Source organism: Macrobrachium nipponense, chromosome 6, assembly GCF_015104395.2.
Source record: "Macrobrachium nipponense isolate FS-2020 chromosome 6, ASM1510439v2, whole genome shotgun sequence".
NCBI lineage: Eukaryota > Metazoa > Arthropoda > Malacostraca > Decapoda > Palaemonidae > Macrobrachium > Macrobrachium nipponense.
In genome coordinates this window covers 129,050,246-129,076,293 of record NC_061108.1, presented here as the reverse complement: position 1 = coordinate 129,076,293, position 26,048 = coordinate 129,050,246, and the positions used below count along the sequence as shown (strand labels likewise).

Sequence of the window (26,048 nt, the reverse complement as noted above, 5' to 3'; positions counted from 1 at the left end):
ACCATCCATTTCTTTTTAAAAACAACATGTGATTTATTTACAATAATAAAATCTATTTTCTGATACAAACTCATCAGTTTCTATATGGCCTAATCCTGTTGCAGGAGCTCTCTGGACAACCATAAGGAAGAACCCTCTTTCAGCAAAATATATGCCTCTGATGGTAGGGTGAGGTGGGTGAATACCAACCAAGGGGGAGCACCAAACGAATGCTCTGGTATGAAAACTGTTTCAAATTTTGCACCAAAACTCACCACTTACACAGCAACCATCTCAGTGAACAACACGAAAGCAACAGGTTTACACCATCATGACGTCTGTGTTTATCAGGTAAGAAAATTAATTTTTTGGATGTCTGTTGTACTCATATAGTGTCTCACATCCGTGAATATGGTGTGATTGTTTCTAGTTAAGTTTCATTACGATATTTAGCCATATTGACATGTTATCAAGTGAAATGAAGTGTGTCCTTTCGAAGTGACTGTCGTGAAAAAAAAAAAAAAAAAAAAAGTGCAAGGGCCTACCGACCATAAACATGCTGGGAAACATCAACCCCCAACACAGATGTGTGAAATTATGAATATTTTGAAATATTGAATATTTTCAAAATACATAACAAAGAGTGGAACAGTGTTTTTTTGTGTTAAGTTGAGGGTGATATTTAGTGAAATGTGATGCAATATCAGTGCCATTATGCTAAAAAACAGGAAATTTTTATTGGGTGGGTTCAACTCTACCTATTCATATGTCTAACGTCATTAATTTGTTCTGATCTACCCCACTGCCTTCTTGGAAGATCTGTGTCATTATGCTAAAAACAGGAAATCTGGTTTTTGGAGGGTTCCCCCATCCCTTGATTGGTGTTTCCCCATGTTTTCGGAGCGCCAACCATTTACTGAAAATTTTTAAAGTGCAAAATATGACACTTATTCTCTGAGTCAAGGATTTATGAGTATACCATAGGTGGGGAATGTTGTGCAGTTTGTTTTGGGCACAGTGTGCAGTCTCTCGGTATTCACCCACCTCACCCTAATAGTGATAGTAAAGCTATTCTTGGTTGTCCAGACTAACTATAAAATGCATATTTTATATTATTGCTCCCGTATAACAGTCCACTTTTCTTTATTAAAATCTTTCTGTGGTTGAAATCCCAAAATGTGTGGCTGCTGTACTGTCTCTGTTGCCAACATCAATGGTTCTTTGTGGCCCCTGGTGCATTTATTGAGGTTTTTCTTAAGAGCCAACACACTTAGCAGCTGTTTATTTGGACAAAGTATAAATTTCATAAAAATGTGATTCCATGATTTAGCTTATCCTATCTGGAAAATTCTCTCAACACAGGAAAAAACACTATCCAAACAACAAAAAATTAAAGTAGCTAACATAAGGCAAATAGGTAATTAAGTATGCTTTCACAGAAAATTATGTCACTAAAATTCTTGAGGATGAAATCAATATTGTACCAATGCTACCTGTACGTAAATCCCTCTGTAAAAACAAAACTGACAAAGCAAAAGAAAAAGATGAGCCCAAGTTATATGATACCAATTGTAACTATTTCACTTTGGCTTACCAAGACCCCTTGTGTTGTTAAGACCAGCAAAAGGGAAGAGAGGTGTTCGACAGGCCAATTCTTGTAGTTTAATTATGGATTTTTAGATGAAAATAGTTTAAGAAAATAATATATTTTTTTTATGAAAAATCATTACATTAACCCACATAACTACTTAGGTGCTACTAGCAAAGTTTTACTGGTCTGTACTATTCTCATTCAAACATGAATTTTTGTGAACAAATAAAATTCTATGTGAACTAAATAAAATTCTAATGTTCAGAATGAAATAGTGTATAATCCTAGGACAATCCTATAGCTAAACTTAAAGAGGTCAAAATATGACTTCAATTCTTCACCAACCTAGAATGATGTTCAATATCCAAAGATAAGATGTAGGGCAAGTGAATGAAAAGGTTACATTTTTACTAATACAATGATGACTTGGATTATATTATATGTGCTTGTAAGCCCATTGTGTTGTCTGTCTTGGAAGTGTTCTAAAACTTCTTGGATTTGACTTGAAAGCTTGTTGCATAAGCACTACACATGATCACGTTAGCCATTTTATTTCTCTGAGGTAATATTTGTTACTTTTTAGCAAATAAAGCTTCACAGCTTGTCATGGTGAAGTTCTTATATATCTTCTGACTTCTACCATTGTTCACCACTGATATACTACTAGTCACTATTACCTTGTCTATCTACTTTTGTAAGAACTGATGATGTGTATTCAATTTAGTCTTATTTGCAACATTGGTGTAACATTGCTATTTGCCAATGTGGATGTAGCTATTACTATAGGCTACATACTCTTCTCAGCAAAACGCATTGTTTGGCTAATTTCAGTCAATGACTAGGACTGAGACAGTAGAAAATGCATGTCATCTGACTCTATACATCTCAATCTTAAGTTAGATTAGGATACATTTTTCTTCACTTTTATGATTTAAGGTTCTAGGCCTGGTTAGGATGGGGTGGGGAGTTCAGGAGACTTCATACTCTTTGGTCAAATGGGACACATTTTAGGATAGGTTAAGGGAGGTACAGTTAAGAAGCATTTTGCATTGGGTTATGGGATTTTAATTTTTTTTTTTTATGATTACCCACTATGCAAGTTATTTTTGTCTCCAACACTCCTTTGAAACCAAGTGGTGTCCCACCGTGAGTTTTATGTCAGAAGCTGGGGAAACAAACCAGTAGTGGCCTATGCACCCACAACAATGGTCAGAAATACATTAAACTGGTGATAACTTGTCGATAATAATAGGGTAAATCGTAAATTATTCAAACTATTGCCAAAAGATTTGAATATTGTTGAATTATACTACCAGGTTTATCTGTAACTAGTCAATAACAACAGACTAGGCTATGATAGCCTGTTAAAACATAAACGATATCCATAATAAAGAATATCATTTACTTCGATCTACCTATATAAGTGCCAGTCGTTAATTCTAAATAAAACAAAAACCATGCGAATTCACTAGCTCGTCTCATTAAACATTTCAGCTTGATTTATCCTTCAGGATGCATCTCATCATAACTATATAAAATCCTTAAGAGTTGAGTTCTAATGTTCATCTATACAACACAACATGAAGGGCAAATGAAAGTCATTAACATTTAATAATATTTGAACGATTCAAGTATCTACAGACTTTAGTTAATCATTCTCGAACGGCGTATTGACACACGTCTAGGATCTTTTGTTTGTGTGAACATGCGAAGGAAATCGGACATTTACTCGTAGTAAGCTCGTCCGAACGTATTGATCATTTTTGGTCTTTACTATGCGAACGAAGGAAGCCTCGCCAGGCCGTCGGGAGGCGGGGGGACACCAATCACGAAGACACTGGTCCGTCGCCCGACAGAATTCGATTTTAATCGTCTACAAAACGAAACGATGCAATAATATTACCAAATCACGCGAATTCATGATTAACCTGTCGAAATTACGACTAGTTATCAGGAATCTAATTGAAAATAAGTTTGTGATTTCGCCAACATTTGTCAATCGACTACGAATTCGGATCAGTCAGCCCGTGTCCGCCATTGTGCATTTAATGACGTCACTCGCAGCTGAAATCTAGCCAAAGCGAACACGGCATTTTTAAATTTAAGGGCTTTACTTACATGGGAAGTCAGACTCCATGGTGGCAGCAGACACTCTGTATATTTCCGATCAAATATCCCGAAGTACAGCGAGGAACAACGACAAAGAGATGCGGAAATCCTCAAAACAAAATGAGACAAACTACATCGTAGCCGTGGTCTCAATAACAAAAGCCGCCATTTAGGACGCGCCGAGATATACCCGCTAGAGCAGTGGCTCTGTTCGAGTTGTTAATCCAACCGCCATTATTGAAAAAGAAAATGTTATTTACTTTTTTTTTTACTAAATTGTAGGATTTACAAAATTGTAATTCTATATTATATTTGACGTATCATTTACTCGTATTTTACATCATAACCTTTCACGCAGAAAATATCTAGCGAGTATATCAAAGATGGCATAAAACTCCTAAAATCTCGTTTTTTCCACGAGACGAGACTGGGAACATTAAAAACGACTCGATACTTCTAATTACTAAGGCGCCGAGAACAAATTACTAGACACTATGGTTAAGAAAAGAAGACTAAGCAGTTAAAATTTGTGCAAGAATAAGTCACGCTTTGCGCACTTCGGAGTGCTCAACCATAATACAACTCAACTCCGTGGACTCAACGTCCCCTTCTCAATCATTTAGTTCTACGATTGGTCGCAATGGCAGCCGTGTTATTTGTACCTGTTTGTTACCTCAGGTGACACATTTACTTCCCTTATGTTAGGCAGTGATCATGTGATGAATGTTTACCCTTGAGTTGTGCCGTAGCTATGTCCCATAGCGCTCCACATTCTAGGATTTGAGTTTGCCAACTTGAGATCACAGCCAAAATTACTTTCCTCCGTTTTTATCTATTCATTTAAAGTGTATAAATAGGAAAAACGAGAAGTACTCTTAAAATCTGCAATTTTCGGGTGAGCGTATGTTAACCTAATAGTACAATCTTTGAATTCTGAATTATATGACTTTCTTTCTACATTACCCTGTAAAGCTAACTTTATAAACATCATTCCTTTCAATTTCACATTGCCTAATACTACAACACTTCTGTGTAGCCATACACATTCGTGCTAGTCTCCGCAACTTGTTTTAATGCCCGTGGCTCAAAACCCTAACCATGTAGGCTTACACCATAGATATATCTATGGCCTACACTTGTCCATATTGAGTTCATCAGAATTAGGTGAGCACATGCATAAGAAACAGCACGCAAAGGGTCTCCCAGGCTGCACCATGCAACACGACAGCTGTAGGCCTACACAGCATCTCTAAGGGAAGCCTTTAACCAATGTGGTTTAAGAGCATACAATGAGCTACGGGTCCTTGACTCTCCCATCCCATGGTAACAAGGCGTGTATGTGATTTCTTGTAAACAAAATTCTTATGAATTCAATGTTCCCTAATTTGTGGGCTTGAAAAATATAAACTAAGTTCAGATATTTACTTAGAAAGCAGACATTTTCCAACGCACCCAAGACTCTGACCTCTGATTTGGTAGTTCTGTGATTTGCCATCGAAAGATCACAATGCAAATTCGGTGTGGATTGTAAAGGTTAATTAACCCCTTCAACCTCCAAAAGAAGAAGGCTTTAGGAAACCCTATATCACAACAGGTGGCAATGCTCAACTATTTATTGTCGACCGGAATATTCAAACACGAGAGATTAAAGTTAATCAATTTAAATTTTTTCAACTAAAAAAATTCCTCCCTTTCGTCTATACTCAAGACATCAGAACTGACAATATGTAATAAAAGTATATTTATCCAGAGAGTTTAGCTTTTCATAACAAACTGCGAGTAGCTTTGATAACTATAGTAGATTCACATCAACCATGCATTTGATGTCTAGGCCAGTCCCTTACGACGCTCCTGGTTGGCTGTTGATAAGCCAATAATAGGGCTGGGAACTTTCAGTCTCTCTCGATAGAGAGTTCACATTGGCAGGGTGTATGTTCCACTTCTCCTGAGGGATACGTCTTTCAAAGTATCCCATACACCCTGCCAGTGTGAACTCTCCCTCTAAAGAGAGACTGAGAGTTTCCTGCCCTGTGATTGGTTTATCAACATAGATCCTACCCATGCGAACTCTCGAGAGCCTGGGAGTTTCCAGCCTTGTGATTGGCCTATCAATAGCCAATCAGGAGCGTCGTAAGGGACTGGCCTAGACATCAAATGCACGGTTGATGTGAATCTACCATAGCAATATCTCCTTAAGCTAGGTAGGGTTCATAACCATGTTTTAATTCAAGTTTCTTCCGCCCCCCCCCCCCCCCTCTCTCTCTCTCTCTCTTCCATTTTATTTTCTCTCTCTCGTGCTGCATCTTTAATGAGAATGCATAGTTGTCGTCAACAGTATTATCGTTTCTTTATTATTGTTCAAATTTTCATTCCATTTTCTGAGGAACAGTTTGAATACCCACGTACTACTTTTAGACCAATAGTTTTCACACTGGGGTCCGCGACACAATGAAAAATTTCATATTTTTTCAACTCCAGAAAAAAAGATTTAGAATAAAAATACATATATATCACTGATTCTCTATCATCCTAGTGCCGGTGTTATCGATACTTCGGTGTGCAAGCAGCTACCTTGCGCATCTTCATTACATACTAATTATTTATATCATAAGCTTAATTCATATATATATATATATATATATATATATATATATATATATATATATATATACTTGGTGCGGGAATATGCAAATATTAAATGTAGTGTTGTACTAGTTCCTAGCTGGACGAGTGGTTTTCGCGATATAGTGTGGTTCGGATCCCACAATAAGCTGCAGGTCCCGTTGCTAGGTGACCAATTGGTTCCTAGCCACGCAAAAATATCTAATCCTTCGGGCCAGCCCCAGGAGAGCTGCTAATCAGCTCAGTGGTCTGGTTAAACTAGGATATACTTAACTACGTTGTACTTGGTATCACGGTATGGTAATTATAACTTTTGATTGGTTGGGATCCTCGGCTGGGACTCACCATATCTGGGGATCCTTGGTATGGCCAAATTTGGGAACCACTGCCTTAAGCCCCGTCCACACGACGGGCAAATGCCCGGCAGGCAGACACTGTTCCCAATTCTCTGTGGTATGAGGTGAAGTGACGAAGCTATACTGGTAAAATAAAATGTCAGGTTAAAGCAGATCAGAGTGTTATGTACACAACACTTTCCCCTTCCATTTTGTTCTTAGCTTTTCCAAAACTGATGTAGAATCTTAGTTGGGATTGACGAAATATAGTAAATGTAGTCATTAATTAGGATGTTGTATGGAAAATGCGTATAGTAATGTCTGTTAATGTACATCATCCAATGAACAAGCAGAGAAGCTATATACTTATAACTTGACAAAACTGGAAAATAATGAAATCCGGATAATTCCGTTACTTAATGATAAACACACTTATATGCCTATGTGTATGTTTTGCACACACATGTATGTATGCATATGTGTGTTTTTCTGTCTACGTATGTATGTGTACTATTTGTTCACATGTATAAGGTCAGGGGACTTACTGTAACCCTTCTTATGGAGAAATTATTGACATGGATTAACCAAACCTTTAGCCTTGACACGGAATCCAGAAGCTATCAATGTGTTGTTTACATTTTTCGATGTTACGTAATGTAGAAATATTGAGTGACAGATGACAAACGATTTTGACACGTTCAGGGATGCAATCATGCAAGTGTGCTGGTAACTCTGCTTTTGTTATCTTTTAGTATATTTTCCACTGGAATATATGATAGAACTAGGATTTTGCTAACTGAAGGGAAGGTTATATATATTATCTCTCTCTCTCTCTCTCCCCTTCCTTTAGGTAGAAGCTTGTACATGAAGTGTAAGAAGTAAAACCAGATTACAAACAGTTGTTAATGGTTGCGTGAACTCTTGATTATATTCCTGATCATTTTTTTATATCCAGACGTTGAAGCAAATGTTAATTGGGCTGTTTGATCTGGTAACACTGTTTCAAAGCGAGAGAATTCCGGGCAAATCAGAGTGCCTGCCGGGCATTTGCCCGTCGTGTGGACGGGGCTTTAGACAGTCAATATCCGCACTGTATTTGTACATCAACTAAGTTTTCTTCATATAGAAATGTAAATGGACTATGCTAAAAGGATCTGACTAAACCATTCCTGTCCCTTGAATAAGCTGTATTATCCCAGCCTTCAGTCGTGGCATATGTCACTTGATTTCAATGATTTACAATTGTGTCTTTAAAGATATTTAATCATATTAGCAACAAATATAAGCGCCTCAGTGGCGTGATCGGTATGGCATTGGCCTGCCACCCCGGTGGCAGCGAGTTCAATTCTTGGGCATTCCATTGAGGGTTCAGAGATGTGTATTTCTGGTGATAGAAGTTCACTCTCGACGTGGTTCGGAAGTCACGTAAAAGCCGTTGGTCCCGTTGCTACATAACCACTGGTTCCATGCAACGTAAAAACACTACACAAACAAACAATAGCAACAAATATACTCAGGTATTTTTTTTTATCAAGGATGACATCAGCAAGTTAAGACAACTAAATATTCTTTCATTTAAAAGTCACTAGTTTAAATTATCAGCAGAACGACCGTTGCCATCATTAGGTCTGAATTCAAATTGTGAGTGGTCGAATTCGGGTAGGTTATATATCAATCAGTGTCAAAATATAGGCATATACGACAAAAATACCTATATGGATCAAATTCACACTGGATAACATCCAGCCATCTCAAAATAGACGTAAACAAGATAAAACTGAAATAGCAATTCCTTCACAAAATTATTTTCTTTGTCAAATTCAGATCCTACACTATTTCCTTTGCACGCAGGGAAGGATACTCTTGTCCAAACAAATATACTCAGGTATTTTTATCAAGGATGACATCAGCAAGTTAAGACAGCTAAATGTTCTTTCATTTAAAAGCCACAAGTTTATATTATCAGTAGAACAACCGTTACATTAGACCTATATGGTTCAAATTGAGAGTGGTCGAATTAGGTAGGATATCTGTCAAAATATACGCAAATACGACAAAAATACCTGTATGGATCAAATTCATATTGGATAACATCCAGCCATCTCAAAATAGACGTAAACAAGATAAAACTGATAAAAGCAAATTAGTTCACAAAATTATTTTCTGTCAGGTTCAGATCCTACACTATCTCCTTTGTACACAGAGCAGGATACTCTTGCCCGCAATCTATAGCATCCAGAGCGACTGTGTCCGAGGAGTATACTACAATGGCGCACAACTTCTGAGGATCTGGTATCCTGGAGCCCTTCCAGTGAGAAGTGAGGGGAGTAAGGGAGAAATCCAATCCGTCAGTCCAGACGTGGGAGTGGATTCCTACCAGCATAGGTTCAGAAAACTGTGTTCCAGTGTTCCCTGTAAAGCATCGGTAATTCGCATATTAGGTGATTTTACAGTTGCTTTGTATATAATGCACAAATGCTTTTATTTTATAATTTACTTACATTTTTATCTATTTATTAACGTAACTTATTTTTTCTTTCTTCTTTCTATAAGTGTTTCCTATTAGCTTTTGTTACTTCTTTCATATATACACCATTATTCTTTGGAGGCTGTTCCATGCGAATAATAATAATAATAATAATAATAATAATAATAATAATCAATACCACGAAAGTACTTGTTCAAAGTCCCTGTTTCATTTCTTTCCCTTCTGCCGTGGATTTAAGGATATTCTCAAGTACCTGGTACTTCATACTACATTGTATATATATATATATATATATATATATATATATATATATATATATATATATATATATAGGGACAAAGGATCTTGCTTCACTCCAGTTAATGGGATTATTTAATTCTCTCATATGTACGAATAATGCATTCAATATTTGGCCAGTTCTCACAAAATATTGGTGTTGTCTGATTCGTTGTGATAGCGATTTTCCTGTTCGTCTGTTATATATTTCTATCACACTTTTTACAAGGAATTTCATATATGCAGCCAGAATCATCTTTAGGAGAATCTTTTTTTTTTATTACTAAACTCTTAACATTAAAATTACTGAAAACAACATTTGTGTAGAAAAGCTTTAAAATTCTAGGAATCTCAAAAAAAAAAAAAAAAAAAAACTTTCATCATTCGGTAATCTGAGAATGTTATAATTACTATATCCAAGTTTGTCATTAGTTACATCAAATGTTTTCCTAGCGCTTTTCCATGCTACATCTACAAAATTCCTTGGGTATTTAAGTTTCAAGGCACTATCATAAATAGTTTTAATCTCGGCGTCAATAAACAGCGGTTTACAGACGCGGAAAGCCCTTAAGAACATCCCCCTCCCCCCAAAAAAAAACAAAAAATTATAATAATAATAACAAAGAGAGAGAGAGAGAGAGAGAGAGAGAGAGAGAATGGTCAAAGCCCTTTAAAATGGATTTAATTTGTTTACTAAAATAAGAGTTCATTGTCTGCGTAGGATCAGTTCCCAGTTTCGTATTTCGCTATCATTTAATAATACAATTTTTTTACAGTCGTTTTTTATTAATTATTACCACTGCATTAGACTTATCTGCCTTTGTTATTCGCACTGTTTTGTCTTTTTTAAAGTTTTTATAGGCCTAGAGAAATCTTACGGGTACATTAGCGGGGAGATGGCTTGGCCATAGCACCATACTCAATACCTTTCCAAATACTGATGTCCTCAGGACATAAATTATGACTAAATTTTTCTAAATTATGAAACAATTCTTCTTGAAAAGCACTTCATTTTATGGTTTTCACTGCCACTAGAATTAAGGGAAGAAAAAACAAAAACAAAACAACTGTAAATGAGTCTTCCCTCTAAGACGTGATCGTATCATTTCTCGTATTTTAAATGGCTTCCTACTTAAGTATTGGATCGTAATGAGTGGCTTTACCAGTTACATTAGAACATTGCCCTCCAAATGGAAGCTTAAGGAATGAACGCCGATAAGATCTGTGAAACCGGCGTTATACGATGCGCGTCGCGTTTTTTCACGAAAGAGAGCTTTTGTTTTTTCGACATCAAAAGAGCGGCTGAAATTTGTATTATAAGAGCGTTAGCCAGACTTTACCGTCTGTTGTCCCCTGCTCATTTAATAAAAGAGAAGATGAGCGGAAGTACAGTAAAAGGAGTGAAAGAGGTTGCAGCTAAGGGCTATAATGCACCGCTATAGGGAACCTCGCGCTATGAGTGCACTGACGGCATTTCTTGCTCAACAACACCCTCCTCTCCCCCATACCCCATGGGGCTGACCAGCCTGATCTTGGTCAGTAGATATGAGGACTTCGTATCTCACAATCCCCCAAAAACCACAACCACCCAAACATCCCACCATAATTGTCGAGAAGTGCACTTACAGTTCTTTTTCAGAAATTCCTGCAGCTGACCAAACTCCTCCTGCTTCTTGGCTACGAAGAGTATTCCTCCGCCTCTCTGACAAGCTCCTTTCGCGTTCCAGTAACTGGTCATTCCGCCCTTATAAAGACAGCCATCTACCGCGGCAGCGTTACAGTCTGAAAGATGAGTAATCGGCATTTATTAGCCTACAATCAATAAATAAATATTGTTCATCAGGAAATGTTGGAAGCATGTTTAGCTCAGAGATGGGTTAATCGAATAGTTTGTCATTTCAACTTCATATTACACAAACTCACATTCTGCAAAGTGTGTAGGGCTATGAATTCATCTTTCATCTAGTCCTTTTTAAACTTGTTCTTCTTCATAAGAAAAAATAAAATACCAGAAGAAAAAAAGACAAAAATACGGCAGTAGGAAAATTATTTAATAAAACAGTGCCGGACATATAAGCCAAGTTTTAAAGCTTAGGCAGATTTGTGGTTTCATTATAATAATAATATGTTAAGCATACATATTTGTGAAATTTACTAGCTTTCGGTAAGTACCAAATATACCCATAAAATATTTTTGATCCCCTTCGTCTCACTACATTGTAAATAATACTACTACTTATACGTTTCTTACCATTTGACTTTTCCCTTTTTTAGTGTGTGTGTGTGTGGTTACTTACCTTGCCAGTTGTCACCAATCACAGAAACCGGGACCAATTAACAAAATGCTACGTTGAATCTGGTCAGTTCTGGTAAAGGTGACCACACGTATATATATATACCTATATGTGTAAGCAAGTGTTTTTAATAATCACCTTGCATTCCTCCAACGGTCTGAGTTGTTGAACGAGTGGTTGTCGGATTGTAGGTTTCGGATTGCAGCTGTATGGTGGTAGTACTTGCTTCTAATTTTTCTGTTGACGGTTGAGAGTCAAGAGAATCCAACAATCCATTTCTGCTTGGTTGTGTTGTAGTGTCAGTGGTCACTACTTTACCATTATAGGCAGTTGTCAGGTTTGCAGTGGTTGCATTAGTAGTAGTTGTAGTAGTACTAGCAGCAGTAGTAGTAGAGTTGGTATTCACAGAGGTCTGTGTCGTGCTTGATCGATTAACAGTTGAAGAAGATTCATGCTTCCCTGGAATTTAGAAAAAAATGTTACACAGTCATCCATTACTGATAATTCTGTAAAACATTTTTCTCCACATAAGCCGTCTTCCCTATCAGGGTTGGATCCCAAGATATGAATATGTATTTTGTCCTTCCTGTGTGCGAATTAAGAGACTGCCTGAAGAAAATAACGAATTAATACTGATAAATAAACAGATGCATAAACTTTTACGAATGAAAATGTCACGCTTTCATTAAAGCGTAAAATGAAAGGACTTCTGCTATTGGATAGTTAGTTAAACGTGGTCTCGACAGACTTAGTAGTATCTGTTAGCTCTCTCACCTTGTTTGATCCACGAGTAGCCTTCTTCGTCCTTTGTGAAACTCTCGGAACTGATATTCGTTTTATCGGAGAAGTAACAAGCGATGCGTCCTAACAAACGAAAACAGACTTTTATATCGCAATTACTCTTTTTTTTTTATTATTGCTTTAACTGCTATTTCTATGCAAGTGCTTTAGAACGATCATGAATCTGTGGGTAAAACATCAAGAAGTGGTTTAGAAAGTATTTACAATACCTTGGCCATCGTCTACAACAGACAGTGCGGTGCAGTTCGGCCAAGCGAAGCAAAATTGCCGACAGGAACCTGAAAGGTAAAATAAATAAATAAGATAAAAAAAATTTATTGCTGTCTCATGAACACTTACCGGAAAAAATTCTAGTTAATTCAGTGCAATGTTTGATGGCTAGATGCTACAATAAGAAATAAAATATCCTATTTTTGACATATAATATTACTTTGGAGTAATGGGTAATAGATAGTGATATAAAGGATGGACGAATCCAGGTGATGAGATGCCAATGGCGCCTGCTTTGGTTAACTGTTTACAAAAGGTATGAATATTCTAATTTCCATTGGCATTATTACAATGATATGATGATTAACTTGAACCGCGATATGCAAACTTAGTCCTGATACATTCACTGTGATATCCTCACTCTAACAAGCCTACGAGCAGTCGCCTAACCGACATTCCTTAGCACACTATACTCTTTTTTTTTTTTTTTTTTTTTTTTTTCATGTCCATCCGCCTGTGGTGTTTTTGTATGGTAACACTGCGTCCCGGGCTTTAGATAGTTACGCTATTTGTAAGTTTTAGGTAAATAAAAGGATATCTGGGTGTACATTTGCAACTGAAAAGTGTTTTAATAATTTACTGTATGCGAATTACACCGTTAATATTCGAAATAGGATATTATTATAATCGTTGGATGTAAGCTGAATGTAACTATCTAAAGCCCGGGACGCAGTGTTACCATACGCAAACACCACAGGCGGATGGACAGATGAAAAAAAAAACCGAGTATAGGCTAAATGGCTCCCATATGTTTGTACCTATTGTTCAGCTTGATACATTTTTTTTTTTTTTTTTTTGAGTGTTAATTTCCTACCCATCATTCTTTCTTCCCCTTCTTTTGCGTATCGTCTTGGGCTAGACTAGAAAACAACAGTAGCTTGTCTTATTGCTTTTGGGAAAAAATAAAAAGCCGTTGCATGCTACCTGACATATCGTTGACGTATATTCAACTTGACAAATTCAAACTTCAGTCTAACATGACTTGATATTGGTTTGTCTTGTGACTTTCAGATGACCCAAGAATAATCAATGCTTTCCAGATTCACATAAGCTTGTAACATTATTTTGAAATTTCTAAAATAATGTTACGTGACTTGTAGCCTACATGGTAGACCTATAGTAATGTTAGCTTGTAGTTTTCAACGGGACAAAATACTTTTAGCACGTAAGCTCTCAAACTAATGGACTTTTACTCACAAACGCTCGTAGCATTCAGTTTACTGTCACTGAGGAACTCGTCCTTCATCACAACGTTGTTCATGAACTTCATGGCTGAACCTGCAGTGAGGCCGAGGGCGAAGATGGCTACCAACACGATAGTAGTCACTGAAGACCGCAGAATTTCCCCCATTTCTGTAGCCGATGCCTGAAAACTGAATCGGTATTGGTAATGGTTCATTACAGGCCGCGACTTTCGAATTATGACTCGTGCTTATCACCTAATAAGGTATTGCAAAATATAATTTGTTAGAGAATAATGCACCTTGCATTTCTAATGAAAGCGTCTTTCACTATTCCTACTACTTTCTCAGTACTATGTCTGCTTACACTACCTTGTTTAGTAACAATCGGTGAAGGAGCGCTCTGATAACACCATGATATATAAAAATAATACACATTCACGCTATATATATATATATATATATATATATATATATATATATATATATAGCGTAAATGTGTGTGCGTATGTGAGTGTGTGCGCATGTATATATATATATATATATATATATATATATATATATATATATATAATATATATATATATATAAGAGAGAGAGATAATATAAATGTGTGGGTTTTAGTAGCCTATTACTTTTCTATACCAGATCGTGCACTACCCATACCTTTGTTAACAGCTTTATCCGAACCTACTGAAAGCGGTATCAGACTTAATCATATGAGACTACATGGCTCATCGCTGTTACCTATGGAAACGTAAAAAACAGATCTGTAGAGACCAATCAGGGAAGACGATATTCTTAGGAAGTTTCGGACGGCGCTCCTGATTGGGTGGTCAAAGCAGACGACAGATGTACAGTATATATATGTGAAATCCAGAGATTTCACGAAATCCCTAGGGAATATGTGAAAGGACTAATTCGCTTAGGAACATTTGCTCCCCGAAAGCTAGTACCTACTAAACACTGCGAAACAGTAATTCATGTAGTACACTGTTTCGCCGTGTTTAGTACTAACATAGCCCCTGTGGTGAGGGGATCAAATGTCCTTAAGTGCACTTGATCCCCAGGGGTTAGTACTTAACATGGCGAAACACATTTGACTCCCCAAGGGCTAGTACTAATCACGGCGAAACCCCGTGGGCGAAACAGAGTAGATGAAGCACTGACTTCACTGTTTCACCGTGTTTAGTATAGTACTAGCCCACCGGGATCCAATCTTCGCAAGCGAATTGGTCATTTCACCTATCACTATAGGGATTTCGTGAAATCCCTGATTTCGCATATTTAGTTAGTTAACGGCAGCGGATTTTAGTTTCGTGCATAGAACTTTGATCATCATATTTATTGTATTTATCTTTGATGATACTTACTACAGAGGTAGCCATTTAAGCTTTGATAGCTCATGAAACGTTAGTGCACTTTTTTTCAGTTTCTTTATAGCATTCACAAGAGTATCATACTGGAGACGGATTATTTAGTGTTGTATCAGGCCCGTTCCTAGAGTTTTTATGGGGGGGGGGGGGGTCGTCTTTTTTTCCAAAAACTGTACGAGCCTGGATGGAAAACTTGATTTGTTTTTTTAAACCCTTGGGGAAAAACTGGACCTTTTCTTCTATAAATGTTATTGCTTATATAGGTATATACAAGATGAAATACTTGAAAATGTTATTTTAGTTATATTAATAGGAAAAATTGGGTATGCGGTCGATGCCCTTCTACCCGATTAGATGTTACTGAAAGTATTGACTTTGGTCAACAGAATTTTACTTATAATGTTGAAAGTTTGCACTAAAATTCAAGAATATTTCTTTAGTTTTATTGATTGATTTATTTATAATGTTAACAATAACATGCACATTACTTTATTTGTTGTTATGTTATATACTTTGACTTAAAAAAAAACAATAATTATTTATTATGTTGTAAGTATAGTTCAATGAAAAGGATATCACAGAAAATATGGACTGCCAGACATTTGTGGGAGACTCCCCCACCCCTACCCTCGGTACAGACCTGTGTATGACATATTATGTTATTGTATTTTGCAGTTTCTTATATATGGATTGCTCTTATTTGGACTTTCGTTCCTGCATGTGTCCTTCACAGAATTAGGCCGAACGAATGCACGCCAGGTTTTATGGACTTCAAAAGCTATTTCTCCTCCATGATTTTTTTTCCTTCTTACTCGTGAACCAAAGCTTATTTTATAAAGGTCTGCATTGTCACTTGTTTTTCTTTTCGTAATAAGTTTTAATTCTTTGAATTATCGTGAAGTTCTTAATTGTCGAGCTATCTTATTGTATGTATCACAGATATAAATACATACACTACATATATTTAATATAATATATATATATATACATACATACATGTTTACACACACACACACACACACACACACACACATATATATATATATATATATATATATATATATATATCTATATATATATTATATATATATATATATATAGATCTGAATCACTCCGAGATCAAACCAATAGATTCACTGGTGGGTCGGGAAGTTGGGTTAAATTTGGTGGCATGTTATAGGCAGCAGCCTTCCCAGGAAAAACCTCAAGTACTGAAGTGCTTATGTTCCAGCCTTTTTTTATGACCTGTTTTGGTCAATTGGTGGCACCCTAGCCTGTCATTTGAGAGACTGGGGTCTGATCCCAAGCGAATAAAAATTATATTTCTGTGAAGCGTGTGCTCAAGTTATATATATTATATGTGCGTGTGTGCGTATGTGTATGTGTGCTGTCCTATCAGCTAGGTGGTGTCTGGTTAAACATACTTAAGAGGTGAGTGGAGCAGTATGTGTAAAACGCTTTGCCGTGCTGCAAAGGAGCTTTGTGTGCAGAAGTATGAAGTCCGTTGAAGAATAAAATGCTACATTTGTGCACTTGACATGTATCTGAGGAAAATGTAATTAAATGTAATTGCATCTTGGAACTTGTCCACGTGAAACCAATCAGTCCTAAAGGACATTTGACTGAGACGAATGCACTTTTTTGACCGAAAGCAAATGAATGCACGCACTGATCGATTCTAAAGTGTAATTACTTACTCTCCGCAAAAAGGAATAAATAAACACAGCAATATGAATCTTGTTTACAGAACCGAGTTCCTGCTGGGTGCGTTCTTATCGTCAAGGTATATAGCTTGTTTATCGTAAGCCAGTTTTATCGAGTTAGCGTGTGGGTAAATTATATATTTAATAGGCATTAATATAATATATAATATATATATATATATATATCATATATATATATATATATATATATAATATATATATTATTTGTACATGGTATTAAATATTCAATTTGGTGTTTCTTGATAGGATATTTCCCATGGGTTCGTATCTTGAAACGAACATAAGGGATATGATTTGTCACACATTTTGAGAAGTGTCTTGGATATAAACGAATTCAACCATAAAAACTGCAGTTTTCACATTAAAACCACCATCTCTTCAATACCCTAAACAAATTATCGTCCACAACCACTCGTATCCCGCCCAACTTGTCTATAGATGTGCAGTGGCGGACTGGGTCTAAAAATTGTGGTTGCCAGGTGACAAAAGAGGGGGCCCACTCCAACCCTCAGCCATAATACTATATAATAGAGTTCACATAACAAATACATAAAATATTTGAAAATGCACATGTGGAAACACAGAAGACAAATTATTGGAACGTTTATTTTTTACTAATAAGTGTAAATCACCTAGACATAATGTAAAGTAATACCAGATATAGATACATAATTGCTTAGTTGAATTTCTAACCAAAAGTTTAATGACATGTAAAGTAGTGTTATTTTGAAATGTTTGCAAACTAAAAATGTAATCCAATAAACCTGTAAAGAAAATCAAGAAGATACATATAGCCTGCATTCTTTATACGTTTTCTACTTAAGTTTTCTTTCAAATAATTTAGACATATATAGCATTTATCATTAACCATACATATGTCAAATTTTATCACCTCCCCTTTATTTAGTCTAGCCCATCAAAAGACTAGATATGATATGGTTTTGATTAATTACTTTCATAATTGTGAAATACACAAAATAAAAGTATACTTTCAATACAGAAGTATAACATGCATATACCAATTTATCAAGAATTTTGAAATAATATTCGGATATATCTAAGCATACTTGTACTACACAATTTGTATATAGACAGCTAAAAACTACAAAAACCTCTTACATGCAGTCCACTATATTAGGAGCAATCGCTTAAGTTCACTGGAGGATTGTGCAAAAATGCTAATAATTACTTCATTGTCCAGCTCATCTAACATTTCCTTTTCAATGGATAGTAACATGTAAGATTCTAAGTTTTCCTCAGACATTGAAGTTCTTAACCTTGTCTTTATAATCTTCAGTTTTGAAAATGCCCTCTCGCACTTTACTTGGGTAACAGATAATGTGCAAATTATTTTATAAAGTTCATAAAGGTTATCATATGCCTTGTCATGAAGTCTGTTGGAAGCTAGAATTTTCAGTATACAAGATGGGCAAGTAGTGTACATTTTACTGTTGGTGCAACTGCTGCCCACATTTTCACCATCATGAAGCAATAACTTTAAAACATCAAAGTTTGAAGAAAAAGAAAAAAAAAATAAAACTGTTCCAATTTCACTTGATCTCTGATGATTTGTGGAAACAACTTGATAATTCCTCTCAATGCTCCATATTTAAGACCTTTCTCAGCAATAGTTTTAAAATTTGTAGAGTCCAAGCAAGATAAATCTTTATATAACTGTTTGTGTTGTACAAAGCGGGATTCCAGTGACTGAACAATACGATCCATTATTAAATTAAACACATTTATTCTAAAACCAACCAGGGGATCTGAGGAGCTTCCTTCATCACTAGCAAGTTTATCTGCCATTTTTATCTTCTTCTTTCTCTTAACTGGCAATGCATCTTCCAAAGCATCAATTTGAAATGTTATCTGTTCATTCAAATTCATCTGCGAAATTTCCTCACTACATTTCGTTACAAATTCAAAAGCCTTGCTGTGGATATTATCAAATGTTCTTGTCTGTTCCTTCAACGTTGTTGTAGCTGTACCAAACTCCATGCAGTAAACATATCTAATCCATTGATCTGCAGGTATTTTGATAAAAGGGCTGTAATTTCAAATATATACAAATAAGTAAATGCAGTCAATATGGTTTCAAACTTTTCAAGACTTTGAAAAAAAACGTTGCTTCATACTTTGTTTTTGCATCAAACTTGTCTGATTCTTGAATCATTGTTAAGCATACCAATAAATCCACACAGGTAATCACAGAAGCATCATCAAAGCATCTAAATATAGTTGTTGCTGCATTTGATTTCCCTGACCATCTAGTCTCACCTATTAGTTTTAATAGTTTAATTTTTTCTTGTCCCAGATGTTTTCCTACCACTTCCATCCATACAGCCATTCGCTGGTATGATGCTTTCACACATGTAGCTAAATTCTGAAGCCAATTGAAAAAGGAAACTGCAGGCACACAACATTTTGTAGTCTCAGTTATCACTAGATTCTAAACATGGGCATACCACCATACATGAACATGTTGTTCTGCCACAACAGCAATTCTACTTTGTAAACCCTTGTACTGCCCATGGTAGCTTGCAGAGCCATCTGTGCTATCGGATACGCATTTTCTGGGTAAATTTTATGACGTTGTAACGTTATGATTAATAGATCGAAAAGTCCGTCCTGTTCCATCATTACTTGGTACAACTGAAAGTAGTCGCTCATAGATATTACCTTTAAGCACATATCGAATTATAATACTAAACTGATCAATGGATGAAATATCTTGCGTTGAATCAACCGGTATAGAATAGTATTTTGTTGATTAACTTCTTACCCAATTTTTTCTTGAATCATATTTTTCATAATGTTGATTAATAGTTTATAGTAGTTTTTCTCAGGTATGTAACAAGTCTACCACGACCTTTACTGTGAACCTTTCATTGTTGTTTTAATCGTTTCATTCTCTGCTCAGACTTGCTTTGCACCGAAGAAACATGAGCTGCCATAGTAGTGTCATATTTTGCCATTAACTGCACTATAGCTAAAAAATTACCATGATTCAAAACATCGTTATCTAAAGTGTAGGCCGATTCATTTCTGTGACCTCGAAAAGGAAGTGCTTGTTTGCTGAACATCTTTATGATATCTGTAATTCTCATAACAATACTTCTCTGCTTCAGTACTTCTTCTCTCCTTTTATTCAGCGAAATAAGAAATGTGTGCTTAGGCCCTGGAAGCTTATAGCTATGTCATGTTTCAATATCAACATTGCACTTATTTTGCCATAGACCGTAGTACAGTAAGGATCGGCTTATCAGAAATTATAATTTTGAATTTTCATTTCCTTGACATTTTTTCATCATCTTCGCTAGATCTATCAGATGCTGATAGACCAAGAGGACATGTTACCAAAAAAATCAGTGCAACTCACTTTTTAAGGAAGTCAGTCAAGGTAATAACACTTCAGTCACTAGTCAAATACATTACAGTACTGCTACAGAACTGACTGTGTCCGTGGACGACATCTGAGGCTTGTTGAGCCACTGCAGTCCTACCACTGCACAGTTGTGCAAGGAATTGTCTTTTTCAATGCCCACAATGCACTTTAGAATAGGGATCGTCCCCGTGTGTCAATGCGTGTATTAACATGCGTAATATATACTTAGTTAACTTATATAAAATTAAAAAATATCCACAGATGGCAACCTAAATGACCCTAACGAAAATCGTGATATTTTAATCTTGACAACAGTGACTGTGATCGTGTTCCGTACCTGTACCGTGCTGTACGATACTTGTGAGTTGTTCTCTCTCTCTCATACATACATACATATATCACACATACACACAGCACCGTGTGCGTGTGTGTGTGTGTGTGAGAGAGAGAGAGAGAGAGAATTTGATTGATTAAACATGTTTACCCAACCCTTTGAAACAGAAAGCCTGCACTGAATAAAGTATAATCGCGCGCACAACCAGCACACAACACACACACACGACCTAACACACACCACCCAACAACACACCACACACACACCACACACACACACATACATATATATATATATATATATATATATATAGATATATAATATAATATTATAATATATATATATAATTCACAATTATATTAATATGTATGTTTTTGTCTTCTAAGAAAATAGCCCATTTCTTTTCTTATATTCGAGTTTGAAGATGTTTCCTATGATATATAAGAAACAATATTTTCTACTTTAGAAACATATATATTTCACAAAATGATTTCTCTTACCATGCTGCATATACTAGCGACAAATAAATCTCTACTTTCCCTCACTGTCACTGTAATATTCTAAGCCAGGGGCCTCTTTGGAGCCCAATTAGTCATAAGTCGCTCTCTCTCTCTCTCTCTCCTCTCACTCTCTCTCTCTCTCTCTCTCTCTCTCTCTCTATATATATATATATATAAATATATATATATATATACAGTATATATATATATATATATATATATATATATATATATATATATATATACATTTAGAAAGGAATTTGTTCAGTATTGAAATTTTCCATGGTCTTATGTGTAAAGGGCCCATGTGTAAGGGGCCCACTTGCCATCGGGCAAGCTGGCAACCTGGCCAGTCCGCCACTGTAGATGTGTATTTCTGGTGATAGAAGTTCACGTAAAGCCGTTGGTCTCGTTGTTGAATAACCACTGGTTCCATGCAGCGTAAAAACACCATAGAAACAAACATGTTATAGTAATCCTTTCAGAAATCATATTTCACTCAGGTTTACGACACGTCGACTAAAGATAAGATTAATTGCAAATAACAAAAGGCCTTGATGGAAGAAACGCGTTGAATGGTTTTCGTAAGTAGATGTCGGCTATATATCATGACATATTTGAGCTTTGGTATGTCACAGTCATTGTGGTAGTATGTAGCATTTGTCCATGACAAAAAAAGAAACACGAAGAATATTAGCTTCTTGGCCATATATTGTTCTGTAAAGAATCGATTTACGAGTATTTTTAAAATCATAGTTCAACAGAGGGTGAAGTATTGCAGATATTGAGGTGAGCACTCCCATTGTGAAAGAGCCATTCATCTTTGTACGGAGACATTTATTGTGTTATAGTCTAAGTAGATGAAGCCGAAAGACATTGTAAAATCGGTAGCTATATATATATATATATATATATATATATATATATATATATATATATATATTATATGCATACATATCCTATATATAATTCAATCTCTCTCTCTCTCTCTCTCTCTCTCTCTCTCTCCTCTCTCTCTCTCTCTCTCTCTCTCTATATATATAATATACTATATATATATATATAGATAATTATATATAATAATATATATATAATATATATATATATATAGATATTATAATATTATATATATATATATATATAGTTTGTATATATATGACTGGTAAAAATGTTCTGTTATAACAGAATTCCATCTAATAAAAGGAGCCCATAAAAACACCAAAATATGGAGAGAGAAATACTATATTTCAGAAACTGCTGTCTCCCTCTTCAGGTAGATGAATGAATGAGAAAAGTTACAGGAAAGGTGTTATTTATACCAAGAGTTCCAGCCACAGGTAAGCCAATTTAGGTCACTCCCGCTGATAATCTCCTTTAATCTTCTTAAGCGTCGGTTGAATGAAAACCTGGTCGATGATACCCGAGTCCCATGCTCCCTTTGAGATATTCATTACCTGCCTCTCTTTGATCAGGGCTGATTCAATCATTTGACTCTTGTACCGGCAGTTGCTGCTATAAATTATATGTGACAAATTCCAGTTTATACTATGGTTAAGTTGATTTATATTGTTGAAAATAGCTGAGTTCTGTTGTCCATACCTAACTGACCGTTTGTGTTGTATTAATCTCTGGGGAAGTGATTTTCCTGTAAATCCCATGTAAGATTGGTCACAGTCCAGGCATGGGATTTCGTAAATGCCTGTGTCCTTGGGGGATGTCTTTTGTTGGACGTTAATCAGGGATTTGGCTAAGGTATTTGGGCAAGTAAATGCAAAAGGGTTAGATTTCCCGAGGGTCTGGGTCACCGTCTTAATCCTATTCTTATGAGCCTTACGAATTTGTTCTCCAGATTTCATGGAAAAAGAATTTAAACTAATTTGTAAACAGCTTTCGTTTTTAAGGTATCCTGACCTTATAATTGAGAAAGCAATTCACAAAGCAAACATAATTTTCTACCGACCCCCTCAAGACAAGACCAGAGACATACCCAACAATAAAATTAAAATTAAAATTCCACACCTGCACAGGATTAAGACAGTGACCCAGACCCTCGGGAAGTCTAACCCTTTTGCTTTTACTTACCCAAATACCTTAGCCAAATCCCAGATTAACAAAAGACATCCCCCAAGGACACAGGCATTTACGAAATCCCATGCCTGGACTGTGACCAATTTTACATGGGATTTACAGGAAAATCACTTCCCCAGAGATTAATACAGCACAAACGGTCAGTTAGTTATGGACAACAGAACTCAGCTATTTTCAACCATATAAATGAACATAACCATAGTATAAACTGGAATTTGTCATGTATGATTTATAGTAGCAACTGCTTGAATCAGCCCTGATCAAAGAGAGGCAGGTAATGAATATCTCAAAGGGAGCATGGGATTCAGATATCGTCGACCAGGTTTTCATTCAACTGACGCTTAAGAAGATTAAAGGAAGATTATCAGCGGGAGTGACCTAAATTGGCTTACCTGTGGCTGGGCCTCTTGGTGTAAATACCACCTTTTCTGTAACTTTTCTCATTCATCTACCTGCAGAGGGAGACAGCAGTCTCTGAAATATAGTATTTCTCTCTCTGTATTTTGGTGTTTTTATGGGCTCCTTTTATTATACACACACACACACACACACACACACACACACACACACACATATATATATATATATATATATATATATATATATATATATATATATATATATATATATTGTGACGAAGTGGCGTAGAGTATCTGGTTCTGGATACCATTAATACTTGGTGCATGAAATAGTCAAAGATCTGTGTCTGGACACCATTAATATTTGTTAACCCAAATTGCCAAGTATCTGGTTATTACACTTACCATTTGTACTTGCTAATACAAGAGACCCTTTTATTCCTGGGTCTGGGACACCCTTTGTGCTTAGGGCACAGTTCATTCAAGTACCTGGTTGTTACTTACCTCACTACAGACAGACACCTGACCCTTCATCACAAATACTAAACGACTGAATACTCTAAAGGTAAGAGTGATCCCTTTCTCTAACTGAACAGTCAAGAAAACAATCAGTCTAAGTTCATTAAAATATGTGTGAGGTAATCTTAATTAAAGGGCATCACTCGTGCAAATTCAAATTTAAGTATTTCCCTGATTCTGTTTTATTTGTGGGAAACGTCACAATTATCACTCTATATTTCTACCTAGACAAACAAAATATAGCTTAATAGTTATGTACTGATGGAATAAAATGCTCACATAGATTTTAAATACAAAAATTTATTTATAAATTCAAAATTTATAAATGAAATTCACAATCTCAGGGAAATTGTTATTACTTGAAATCAAAAGTTTAATTAATTCTTGAGTTAATTATTAAGCAAAATTAAATCAAAGTTTATCAAGAAAATTAATCAAATTAAATCATAAAGCAATAATTAAATTTGAAATTAAATTTAATTAAATGCAAGTTAATTCACAAGTGTAAGATTCAAAATGTACACAATAGAATATTATTCAAACTAATTAAACAAAATAAAGACAATGCAGAAAAACATAATGCATAATATGAAAACAATTAAAGCATTGACAGTACACACATTAAGCATATAAAAATGTGAAAAGAACAAAGCAAAAGATAAATGTTTAGAAATCAATAAAAGAAACCCAAAGTGCACTTCACAACATTTGTAAAAATACCTTATACACAGCTGCAGCTCAATTAAAAAGGCCTGTTACAATTTTACACTTTTTCACTATTTTCTTGGCGCCTTCAAAAAACCAATAAATGCAATACTATGTTCAGATCCCACAAACAACACATATATTACTAAGAATTATATAAAAATGAGTGACCAGCTCGTTACGTTAAATTACTGAAACAACCTCGTGAGTGAGCGAGAGAGATTTTTAGAGAGAGAGAGAGAGTATAACCACGCCGCTCGTCTCAAAGCGAAAGAATGAATGAATTCCTCTCGCCCCATAAGCGTATGGGGTGGGCGATTAGTCTCTATTTCAATACGAAAACATATTACGTCATCTCTATAGGAATAGCTAATACAAGACTCCTTTGTTCCATTACAGGACCGCCCGTGGTGTGTTTACATCGATAAAAAAATGCTTAGTTCATCTATTTACAAGGGGCTGAATAACATTGCGGCTTGGGGGGTCTTACGCTTGTTTTGCGCCGATAAAGAAATCACCTAGCTAAGGCATTCTCAAAGTGGGAATACGACTCTTAAAAGGCTTATGAGCTTTCACTCTCTGTGTGTCTTACGTACTTCAAAATGAAAAATGGATCACTTAAGGCATGTTGTCTTTAAATTTGGGAAATCTGAACACAGAAATAAACATTTCACACCATGATACACAAGTTCTGATGTATCATTACCAGAATTATAATTGCATTCTAAACTTACATTATAAAATTCCTCCCCCCAGTAGATTAGTTATTCCGGGGTTGAATCCAACGATTCACAACTGGACAAATAATCGGCAACTACATTGTTCTTACCAGATATGTGCTCAACCTTTATATTATACTGTTGCAAGCACAAAGACCACCTGGTCAGTCTTTGATTATGGTTTTTCGTCTGCTGTATGAATGACAGGGGATTGTGATCAGACAACACTAACATTTTTTCATTCCTAGGTCTGTTCACATATACTTCAAACTTTTTCAATGCTGTGATTAAGGCTAGAGTTTCCTTTTCAATAGTTGCATAGTTTTTCTGATGCTTTTTCAGTTTCGAAGACAGGAAACACACAGGGTGTAGAAGGTTATTTTCATCTTCTTG

At 35.8% G+C, this 26,048-nt stretch overlaps 2 protein-coding genes across 2 annotated transcripts in view; both read right to left on the bottom strand.

Moving 5' to 3' along the window:
• Positions 1-3,861, bottom strand: part of LOC135216179 (uncharacterized) — a 69,281-nt gene extending 65,420 nt beyond the window's left edge. The window contains exon 1 of the mRNA XM_064251312.1: positions 3,689-3,861. Within this exon, the coding sequence (XP_064107382.1) occupies positions 3,689-3,707 (19 nt within the window). The 5' untranslated portion in view covers positions 3,708-3,861. The remainder of the gene's footprint in view (positions 1-3,688) is intronic.
• A 4,034-nt stretch (positions 3,862-7,895) lies between these two features.
• On the bottom strand, positions 7,896-25,792 carry LOC135216177 (uncharacterized). The gene is made up of 7 exons (XM_064251310.1): positions 25,671-25,792; positions 13,963-14,138; positions 12,705-12,773; positions 12,469-12,558; positions 11,833-12,153; positions 11,027-11,182; positions 7,896-9,048 (listed from the first exon to the last, which is right to left on the bottom strand). The coding sequence occupies exons 2-7, from the start codon at positions 14,114-14,116 to the stop codon at positions 8,816-8,818; spliced, it is 1,023 nt and encodes a 340-aa protein (XP_064107380.1). The 5' UTR covers positions 14,117-14,138; positions 25,671-25,792; the 3' UTR covers positions 7,896-8,815.
• Between the last annotated feature and the right edge of the window lie 256 nt (positions 25,793-26,048).